Source organism: Acartia tonsa, chromosome 12 (assembly GCF_053477335.1).
Source record: "Acartia tonsa isolate MP-2025a chromosome 12, ASM5347733v1, whole genome shotgun sequence".
Lineage (NCBI taxonomy): Eukaryota > Metazoa > Arthropoda > Copepoda > Calanoida > Acartiidae > Acartia > Acartia tonsa.
The window spans coordinates 13,290,876-13,303,000 of record NC_137271.1 but is presented as its reverse complement, the minus strand read 5'-3'; the positions used below and the strand labels follow the sequence as shown (position 1 = coordinate 13,303,000).

At 35.1% G+C, this 12,125-nt stretch overlaps 1 protein-coding gene across 3 annotated transcripts in view; it reads left to right on the top strand.

Moving 5' to 3' along the window:
• Window positions 1–12,125, top strand: part of LOC145334527 (cytotoxic granule associated RNA binding protein TIA1-like) — a 212,589-nt gene that overhangs the window by 175,673 nt on the left and 24,791 nt on the right. For all 3 annotated transcript variants that reach the window (XM_080179987.1, XM_080179985.1, XM_080179986.1), the window contains one exon: window positions 4,167–4,225. In XM_080179987.1, coding sequence (XP_080036113.1) covers window positions 4,167–4,225 — 59 coding nt within the window. The remainder of the gene's footprint in view (window positions 1–4,166; window positions 4,226–12,125) is intronic.

Below are 12,125 nucleotides of genomic sequence, written 5' to 3'. Positions count from 1 at the left end.
TTTGGGCGGCGAACCTGTGGACCATCTTCTTTGTCAGATTCTCGTCCAAGGCGTCCTGGAGGTTGTACAAATCAGCATCCTCTTTCACCTTCCTTCCCTTGACTTTACCATCTTGGTTGACTCTTGTGGCGATGGACAACACATCGGTGGCTGGCTTCCATATCAGCCCGAGAACCTTGGTATGCTGGCAATCATCTCCAGAATAAATGACTTGTTTGAAGGAAAAACTACCTTTGCCGATAATCCTGTCGGCCTCTTTCATCATCTCCTTGGCTTCTGGCTTCGATCCTGCTCCCGAAATAACGTCATCTATGAAGCTGTGCTTCTCAAGCTTGACTGCAACTGGAATCTGAGGTAACTTGAATTCCTCATCAGGGTAGGTAGGTATTTGTGGCTCCTTCCATAATTCAGGTTTGGCAACAATTTCACTACCGTTTATTTGTCCCTCTCCATACATCTCCTTGACCTCTGCTTCACTCTTTCCGCCGAACAGGCGGGACGTCAACTTCAGGGCTGTAACTGCCAAATTTCCCGCAGCTAACTCGCCGAAATTTACAACTTTGGTCAGGTAAATTTCAAGTGGACCATCTGGCGTCGGGGAAAATAAAACTCTCTTCATCTGGCTGTCGAACTCTGTGGCCAGGATGGAGTTATAAAACTTGGAGATATCCGCGGTTATACCAACCTTGTAACCGCGGAAAAGCATCAAATGATAAAAAATCTTCTGCATTGGCGGCGGGCCTCCCAGCATTATGTTATTAAAACTGGTACCCTTGAACGTCAGAGAACTATTTGCACACAATCGCATGGGTGTGGAACTTGAATCCTCCTTGAAAGCAACCACTATTGATGAACAAGACTTAGGTCCTTCATACTGCAATTCTTCAGGCGTGGCTTTTTGAAAAACGCCTCTTCTTATGGCGTCGTTGAATACCTCCACATACATTCCATAGGTACCTTCCTTGACCATCCTGGCACGATCCTTTTCAGCAATTTTGCGGGCTAAACTTTCATTGTAGGGTAAAGTGTGAGGATCTTCAATATAAGCATATTGACCTGTCCACTTGTTGGACTGCAAGTCTAGTGTTAAACCTGCCTCAATTATCCTCTGCCTCTCACGCTGGTCCCAGGTAGTGCCGTCGGCCATAGCCTTGCACTCTTGACAAGCAGTACATCCTGGACAAAGTGCCTGCGGCTGTATGCCAAACGATTCAGACGTCAGAAAGTCTGGCAAAGTGCCTCCACTGACACTGACAGCCTTATAAGCTGACTTTTGATCTCCAGCTCCACCATCAGCACTCGTACAGATAAAACCACTACCAAAAATGGTTCGCCACAACATAGACTGGCCCACTTTCTGGTAGGTTGAAGGAAACACGTCAGGATGTGTATTTCCAATGATGATATCTAAGCCTCCACTAATATATGTAAACCTTTCTGGCGGCATTTTAAATATCTCGGCGGCAGTTTCGGGGTGGACCGAGCGCATCTCGTTGGCCCCGCCGAGGGTAGGCATGACAGCTGCCTCAAACTCCCTCAGATTGCCGTCCCTATCCTTCAAATAAAACACAACGTTGCGGCAGGAAGACTCACTACCATCAGCTACAGAAATAGTTGTATATCTGCCGGTAGATTTCAGCTTCAACTTGTTGGATAACTTCTCAGACACAAGTGGCAAATTTGCCCCGGAGTCAAACATTACCGTGGCGTGGCAGGTGCCGCCGCCAGGTGCTACAACAGGAACTAACTGTAGTAAGAAGGTACAGGGGCTGGGTGCAGAACTTGACTTGTAGACTGTATTCACACCAGCACTAGCCTCATGGAGTAACCTGGAATGGTATCTGTCGCAATTATTGGTACCACAAACACCAAGTTTATCAGACTTATTACACTTGTCAGCAGTATGGCCGTCACATAGGCAGAGTTCACATAACTTCTTCTGCTGGACAACTTTCTTTCTGTCAACCACATCCATTTTCTTAAACGTGAGGCAACGGAAAATCGGGTGTTTCTCCTTGCAGCTCTCCACAGGACATGCACTGTTCCACTTGGAAGCCTTGTCTTTTCCAGCCTTTCCATTCTTATTGTCGTTGCGGCCAGATACTTGCGCGGTGGCAGCTCTGTCACGATTTCTCTTGCCGGCGCCACTGTCATAGGACATATCACCGGCCAACATGGCACCCCTGGTCCTCTCCAGCAGTTCTACAATCTTCGGGATGTTTGGTTGGTTCATGCTACCAAGCTCCATCATAATTTTGTCTCTCAAATTCTCAGGGCACTTGTCTTTAAAAATATGAATAAGAGTTAGGTGGTTGTAATCCTTTGCAGCAGAACCAACGATGGCTTCTACCTCCTGCATCATGCTCTTGAAGGTAGCAATTGCGCTAACCACGTCCACAGGTTTATCCACAGGTTTCATCTTGTTCAACTTAGTTAAAATCCTCATGAACCGGCGAGTGTTTGATAAAAACATCTGGTCAAGAAACGCCCATTGTTCATTGTGATCTCTAATCGCTGACACTTGCTTGCGTAGTTCCGGGTTGGTTATCACCTTCTCCATACACAACATCAGACTTAACCTCTGGTCAGCAAATCCATAACCAGAGCATAGATCCTTAAAGACCTGTTTAAAGTTTGGGTAATCCGTGTCAGTACCGTCGAACGACGGCAACAAACTGTTGTCCCAGCGCCCATACTGCGGGTTGGAACTCCGAATATCCACAGCAGACATACTTCTGGAGAGCATGGCAGGTGTCCCACTCTCATCCAGATTAGATGAACGACGTTCCATCTCTCTAAGCCTTCGGTACATATCACGTACTTCTTGGCGCAACTCCACGGAAATTTTAAGCACTCCCATGTCCATCTTCACCTTCTCAATGACGTCGAGGTTCCTGGCGACAGTGCTTGACCTCGCGTCATCTGAATCATTGTCAAGCCAGTACAGAATTTTTGTACACTGCTCCAACGACGCATAAACTTTATCTGCAACAGTTTTTTGCTCACTAGCTTCATCTAAATCACGCTTGAACTCGCGCAGCTCACTAGTCTCCACGGCAGGTTTTAGACTTTTTATTAGGTCAGATTGGTCCTTGACCTCACTAAAAATGTCACGAATTGATTTTACAGTCACATTTTCACATGAACTAAAACTTTGGCAGGCTTTTAGATTGTCATAAAACACTTTTAACTGTTCATCAAAAACTTCTAGCCTTTCACTGCCAATAGCGATAGCTCGCTCAATTTTCTGCTTTTTGGTTAGTGGCATATTGATTCACTAGGTACTTATTTCACAGAAAAATTGTCACAGTTTATTGCATCAATAATTCACTGGATGCTATTGATCTCTTGATGAATGCTAACGCCTATTCATCAGATACTTTGAAATTGTCTCAACCATGACACTTTGGTTGAGCTTGACTTCCGAATTAGCGGGAAGTTCACGAGATCAGTTGGCGAACATACAAACCCCCAATACCAGGAACCATCAAGTTTCAACAGCAGGTTTGAATATAGATTTATTGATGAAATTATTTCAAAGACCTGAAATTACAAGATCAATTAATAAACAGAATAAAATATTATTCGTTATCTTAAAACTTTGAGCACTAAAAAAAATCTTTTTCTTTTCTTATGGTTAAAGAATCTTTGGAAACTTTGGCTTTAAAGGAAAATTATTTGGTTTAATAAATCATTGTCAAATGCAACAATAAGGCACATAAAAATTACTAAAACATATATTAATCATAATTAAGTTTCATGCTTAGCTGGCTAAAGCCTTTTTAAAACTACATATAATCGTCCTATACACCATACTTCTTAATCAAATTAACAAATTCTACCTGAAGCTCTTATGGTTTCAAATCCCTGATATACTAGGGTCGTTCACACTCAATGAGACCAATGATAGGCCCAATTTTGTTCTCCGAAATCTTCACACTCTCATATCTCATTCAAAAGTAAAGAACGTGCGCATCCAAAAATAAACAAACACTCTATGCCGCGCCACATTATGAAAGGAAAGCCCTAAAAGACGACATTTGCGCTTTGATTTTGGTTTAATGATAAGGAATTTAATTTCGAACTTGATAAACACAAAGCTTCCTCGAAAAGAGGTTAAGACATAGTTAGAGAGGTAGATAATTGCTAAATATCTTTATTTTCAGGGCCTTCCTGGATATCCTTTCGGTAATTTTGGCGGTTCCTATCCTCAAGGATATATTGGGTAAGTAAATCTCGTGCCAGAGCTTTGTTATTATGAATGTTGTTATCCTTGTTATTGATATCTTATGAAAACTAAGTAATTATTTTTCAGTATGCCTTCGAAACAGATTATTATCTGCTGGATCAAAACCAGTTCATAGCCATACTGAATTATCATGTATCGTTTCGTATGATACCTAGCTAGTTTTTTCTACGAAAATTGAAATAAAATAATCATATTAAAACCAGTTTTGTTAGATCGGGCCTTGGGATCCTCGGGGCTCAAGCAACTGGTTTTAATCTAAAAATTTTAGTTTTTTTAATTCATATTTTGTAATATATGTTTTTGTGAATTTACGGCCAAATTGTAACTGTTGTTGCTTTTTAAAAACGGATAGCCCAAACTTACAAAAAATCGACATTTAGAGAAGCTTTGCTCAGTGAAATTATTCAATGCAGCTTAAAAGATAGATTGATATTTCAATAATTTATCCTTTTCTTAATATAACAAAATCGCATACTTTCTTTTAGTGCATCACTAACCCCCTCCCCCCCCCCCCCCCCCCACCTTACAAAACACATTATATAATTGAGAGAATGGTTTAGACAGTAAGACCTTATTGTGCGTATTGTTACATTTTTAAAAAAAGTTAGTATGTTTATTAAAGATTTGAAATAACGGAATTGTATTCGTTGGCTTAACAAATTTGGGGACTTCTATTACATTTTGATTGGTTGGTTCATTAAGATCAGTGTTTAAACGTTACAACTACTAATTGTAATCTACAGAAGGACAAATATTGTGTATCAGCATTGGGGCTGTACATCAATTTATCGGTAATTGTCTTATAATTTTAGATACCTGGATTTTAAATTAGTTAGGTACAGGATTTAGCTAGAAGGGAGATGACAAAAGAAAATTTTAACACAATAATTAGTTGAAGTGTTTTTTTTTTGTGGGGAGAGGGGGGAGTAGGGCAGAGTGCCCATTTACCAAATGCGTGGTCCTACTGTTGATATGAATGTATGTGTTTTTGTTGGTTTAGTTTTGTGTTCAAATCCGGCGTAGTGCACAAATAATGATATTCAACGGTGCTCCCATCTTCAACTTAAATAAAAATTTCAAACTAAGTTTAAGTTAATTCACCTATCTATATTGTTACATTTTTATTTTTGTGTACTTCAGTCAAACACACGAGTAAACAATAGAGGGGAAAGGGGTTAAATAATTGTATGTCCCCAATCGAAGGACCCTGCGCCGACTTTCAATTAGGTCTTTATAAGCAACCAATAGAGTCGAGAATATTAACAAGAGCCAGTCGCTACAAAAGAGCAGAACGCAATTTGCTATCAGACGAAAAGGTCCGAAAAAGGGGGATCCAGGTAGTTGTCTGGAGATGCATCTATATATATAGATTTACTGGTTAACCCTCTAAAAGTTTTGCCTTAAGAGTGGTTTGTATGTGTAATAACATTTATATTTGTATGTGTGTCTTTTTACTGGGATTTTATGTCGATTAGAATCTCCCCCCTCCCTCCCGAAACTTAAGTAAAAAATCCAAAAAAAGAAAGAGACTAAACAATTAGTTTAGCCGTTTACAAGATATTACTAGACACTCACTCTAAAAACTATTTTGCCTACTTTAATATGAGTTTTGCAAAAACTTTTTTTTAAAGTTTTTTTTTGCGTGAAGGAAGAAAGACCAATATTGTGTAAAATTGGTTGATTTAGTGGAAATTTTACACAAACAATATATATAAAATACATTTTCTAGCGTGGACACTCTACTTATATTTGATATTTGTTAGATATTAATATTGTCGCACTTTCGACACGAATTTTATAGTTTATGTCGACTATTCTGCTGTCTTAAATCAAAATTGACTAAGGCTGATATGTTCTTCAGTTTTTAAGCAGTCGACTTTTATAATTTTAGGCTCATGGATGTTGCCATCCTTTTTTTTGTAAAAAAAGGTATTTAAATAGTAAATGTATAAGTATAGATGTAAAACAATTACCTGGACCAAGAGGTGGGGACATTTATCGTCTGCTAGCAAATTGCTTTCTAGCTTATTGCAGCGACTTTGCTGTGTCAATATTTCCGACGCTATCCACTGATATTCAAAGACCCAATTAAACGTCGTCACAGAGTTCCGACTACGTAAACAAACATTTATTTAACCCCAATCCCCTCTATTCTTTTACTTCAATATTTGAATAAAACTTGAATAGGTCTTAATAAATTAACAAAACACGAATTTGTTCAACTTTGAATTTCAAATTATCCAGAATAAATATTCTAACAACATGTCAATATTTTTAATTTTAACTCACTTCAAAGTATTTCAAACAAAATTCGGAATAGCGGCAAATATTTGAGAAGACAAGGACAATTATGTCCATGATTAGCGCAGCAATAACATTATAACAACATTTTGAAGAAATTATGCCCATAAGAAAGTGGATGAAAAAACCTCCTTGAGAAAAGTTTTGAGAGATTACCCATTTCACCCTTCAAAGCTCACACCCCTTAGCAAATCCAGGAAGGGAAGATACAATGGCTTGTAAATTAAAAAGACTACCATTGTTTTTTAAAATGGTCTCTCATTTGTAGAATTTAAAACTCTTGGGGATTTTATCAAATCTTGATTTGATTTCACTAACCAGCAGTGTCCGAACTTTTCTTCCAGGTCACATATGGTGTAGTTTTGTTTGTATTAACTATCGTTAATTGTTCCTGAGCTGATAAAGTCGTTTTAATTTGACATTTGGCTATACAATTCCAACTTATTTCCCCTTAAATGTTTCTAGTCTTCTAACCATTTAGCATTTTTAAAACTTAAGTTATCCATGTTTTAAAAATGTTTAATAATTGTAAAATAATTTTGTTAAACCTCTAAATGTCCAGATTTTGATATGTGTCTAAAGGTTTTGGGTTAAAAGTTATCATAATTAAATTCAAGAATATGTACTCTAATATAATTAAGCACTAACATAACTTTAAAGTGAGGAGAGAGAGAGAGAGAGAGAGAGAGAGAGAGAGAGAGAGAGATAGAGAGAGAGAGAGAGAGAGAGAGAGAGAGAGAGAGAGAGAGAGAGAAAGAGAAAGAGAGGGAGAGAGAATTAGATAGAAAGAGGGGAGAGAGAAAGAAAGAATAATGAAAGAGAGAAAGTGAGAATGGGATAGAGAGATAGATAAAGAGCGTGATAGAAGTGTTCAAAAAAATAAGCAAAGAAGTCATTATTAAAAAAAATAATGCTATAATTCGCTGATATACGTTTATATTTTTCCTTATTATAGAACTTCTAACTTTGGATGTCGACATCCTTGTTTTCAAGAATACTTATCTAATCTCCTTAACAAAAATTATGGAACACAATTTAACTAAATTAGACTAATGAATTCAAAACAATTTTAGATTTCAAAATTTATAAAGATAACACTTAGATGTACAAGGAAAATATAAAGTCTTACTAAAAGTACATAAAATGTTTAATGATTTTTAAATTCATAGAATGAACTTTCTTAATTGTTAAATACTTTTAAGAAAATGGATTTCAAGTCTTTAAAAAAACAAGTACAATTTCAAACCATAGAAGTGGATACTTTAAAATACTTTTCATTTAAAATAGTAAGGTTTTTGTGACTTTCCTTCAGTTAAGTATTTTTATATTCATAGATTACCGCCTAGGGGGTGGTTTTAAGCTATTTGTAAATTTTGTATGCCTTATCCAGCCCTAAATTTCCCCTAGATATATACTATTTATATCTGTTATGATGCTGGATTTATGCTATTTTTTAAACAAAGAACTTTCCCCAAAATGTAATTATTTTTTTTACGCATCTAAAACCAAAATAATCAGAACTCAAAAGGCTCTCTATCGAAGTTTAGGTTATGATTAATGAAATGTAGTAGACTTCTATAGCATACTCAGTTCCGTACTTACAGATTGCGAGGTATAGAGAAGCTTATCACCTGATAATGACTCTGGGTCACTGAATCTTTTTTCTTAGAAGAGTATAATGGATTTTTTAAACAGACTGGAAGCTATTTTTGGTATAATACATTATTTTGTTCAGTGAAAAAATAATCCAACCCCAAAACATAATTTTTTGCGAAAAAAAAGATGGTATATAGTATACTTTACAAAGATAGGTAGGTTTAAGTAATTTGAAAAAACTTGCAGCTAAGGCATGATTGAAAAGAACACAGAGTAGGGGGGGGGGGGAGGGGTAAGCACCGCTTAAGTTTAAGAATTTGGGAATTTTTCTTTGATGGATTATGTGTAGAACATTAGGATTTCGTTTTTAGTAGAGTATCAACTTTTCAACATCAGTGAAGTAGGGGACATAAGGTTGTTTATTACACTTGTCCCCAAAGTGCTAAAATAAAGTTTCGTTAACGTTGGCATAACAAATTTGGGAACTTTGACTAGTTGGTTCATTAAGTTAAGTGTCCTAAATGTATCTCTCTCTCTCTCTCTCTCTCTCTCTCTCTCTCTCTCTCTGTCTCTCTCTCTTTCTCCCTCTCTCTTTCACTTTTTCTCTCTTTCTCACCCTCTGTCTTTCTATCTTATTTATATTTCTATGTATCCTTTACAAGTTGTCCATTTAGACTCCACAGTTAATCATCATGTAAAGCTTAATTTTCAGCATAAATCTTCTTTTTAGAACATTTTCTCCCAGTTTTCCAAGCAAACGGTTCTTTTATTTTTTGATTAGCGGTTGCGCTCCAGTAATGTATTCTGTGGAAGTAAAGGGGGGTTATAATTTGAAAAAAAGCCTAATCTCATTTTGGGATGACTTAATCAGTTCAGTAGTTTTTAACGGACAAAAAACCTAAACTAATAAAAAATCAAAATTCCTTGTTTTTTTGGTTCTATTTAAAAAAGTAAAGATTTTTTTATAAATTGGGCAGCAATATAATTACATATTTTGTTTGCATAATGATTATTATGTTTAATTAAAATGAAAAACGGGTTTGATAAATAGTTTTCAAATAAAGTTTTGAGTATCTACACTTCTTTAACTAAAACTGACATAATATATTTTGAGCAAGGAGATATGAAGATACTCAACTCATAGCTTAGGACACGTAAAAATAGTCTGGAAAATAATATTACATTATAATTCAGTAAAATTAGATAAGTATTTCTTAAATATATCCAAAAACAAACGGACAGATAAGGTGATTTAGATGAGAAAAGAATATATATTTAACAACATAGTTAGACCAGGGATGGAGGAAACATTTGAATGTTTATTACACTAGTCCAAAAGGTTTTATTACAATGTTTTCTTATTCGTTGGCTCAACTACTTTAAGGATTTGTTTTATTTGATTTGATTGGTTAATTAAGTTAGAGGCTAACGAACAGACAGACGGACAGTGATTCAAAACTTAACACAATTTTTCTTTTTCAAAATAGCTATCCATGTCCGTTCTCATATCAGTTTGCGGCAATTTGAATTTATTCAAATTTTTTCATATCAAGATTATGTTCTATATCATTTTCTAAGCAGTACAGGGTCTTGTTGGAGCGTAGCTTCTCAATTACTAGAGTTTATCAAGAATTAGTTCGTCCGACCATAGACGTCTGAGGGTAAAGCGGTGTTTACTAAGAGATATAAGTTTTCCGGAATTTTAATGTAGGGAGTAGATTTGAAATCTGCATCAAATTTTAAAATTCTTTAACTAAAAGCGAAAATACATTTTAAGTTAATTAATTTTGACCAATAGGATAGGTGTATTTTAAACTACCTGCGCTCTAATTGGTTGAATGATGTACGACATCCAATCAGAGCGCAGATTTTTTAAATCCACCAATCACAGATGCCAAAATTAATTAACTTAATTTGTATTTCCGCTTTTAGATAAAGAATTATACAAAAAACGAATTTTATAAAAAATCCTTAAAATTTGATGCAGATTTCAAATCTACTCCCCACATTACAATTCCGGAAAACTTATATCTCTTAGTGTTTACCCTCCCTTCAAACTTTGAAAACACTCATTTTACCCCCTAAAAAGTTTTAAAAATACATGTTTACACCTATCAAACCTTCGAAACTCCTCATTTGATATAACCCACTCCCCCCCCTCCCTCTTTTAGTAAAAGCTAAAACTTCCCTGCTTCCCGACTAAGACAAAAAGTGCCAACCAATGAGATATATTAAAAGTACCAAAAATTTGTAAACTAACGAATAAGGGAATGTGTTTATAAAACTTTGGGTACTTATATAAATAAATTAATTAAATAATTAAATTGTAAAACATATATTGGTAATATAAGGAATAAGTTTTTTATTATTAAGAGTTAGCTAATGTTATCTTACTGCTAAAAATGTTTTTAATCATCCTATAAACTATCATCCCACTTATTTCAAACTTTCAATAATAATTTCTCCAATGTTTGTTTTTGTAATATATCAAACGTTTTGCTAATGTCTAGCTGCATTAAATTACTCAAATAAATATATTTAACAATTAAATACATTTTTAGATATATCAAAATGCAGGTTATTATTACTTTGTTTTTTAATGTTTATCAAAATATTTAAATGAGACTTTCTAAAAATAACATATTTAAACCTTTATAAAGTTTTAAAAACTGGTTTATTCTATTTAAATATATATTTTCTATAAAACTGAAAATTAAATTTGTTTTAAAATTGAGTAGAGGCATACTATATACTAAATACAGGAATATAGGAAATAATCCAACCCTCTCCCCCCTCCCCTTTAAAAAAACTACAAATAGTTTTGTTTTAAATTTTTCTTCATTATATTAATACTAACCGTTGTGACCCTAGCATTTAGAAGCTTTGTATTCGAAGAGAGATTTAAAATAAGGAGAAAAATAGCCTAAAACCATCCTACAACTTAGACCTAAAAAATTATATACCTAAAACAATCCTAAGATCTATTAGAAGCTTCCCTAAAATGGAGAACAATTAGTAGTTATCAAAATCTCAGACTAAAAACGAAAAAAAAAATTACTTTATATTTTAGGATAAGATTCTAATAATCAATTGTCTTTCCCTGTATATCTGAAATTTACATGGAGTGCGCGCTGAATTTATGAATTTGAAATATAATCTAATTATATGGATGAACAATCTAGCTCTGCCCTGCCAGGAATAAGGGACACACAATCTGAATTTGAAATATAATCTAATTATATGGATAAACAATCTAGCCCTGCCCTGCCAGGAATAAGGGATATACAATATGAATTTGAAATATAATCTAATTATATGGATGAACAATCTAGCCCTGCCCTGCCAGGAATAAGGGATACACAATATGAATTTGAAATATAATCTAATTATATGGATGAACAATCTAGCCCTGCCCTGCCAGGAATAAGGGATATACAATATGAATTTATAAATTTGAAATATAATCTGATTATATGGATGAACAATCTAGCCCTGCCCTGCCAGGAATAAGGGATACGCAATCTGAATTTGAAATATGATCTAATTATATGGATGAACAATCTAGCCCTGCCCTGCCAGGAGTAAGGAATACACAGGGAAAAGGGATACCCGCCATATGAAAAATTATAAAGCAAAACCAAATAAGGTGATAGAACTTTATATTGAACTCTTAACTAATATTATCATTTGTATAGTAAAAAATAAGCTCTTTTTAGTGGCTAATAAAATGACGTCATACAAAACAAATGACCATTCAATGACTAAATTACCAATAGCAGGCCAGTATACATTTGGCCAATTGAAGGCTAGTATGACGTTATTCTTTATAGGCAATATAAAAAGCTTCTAAAACATAAAAATTTAATTTTATATGAAATTCAAGTTTTAGATAGCAGACTTGAAACAGCAGGGACGGGTTGGGGGGTGGGGGGAGACTAAACATACCCCAACCTGAAAAAAAGTAAAAACTAATTATTAT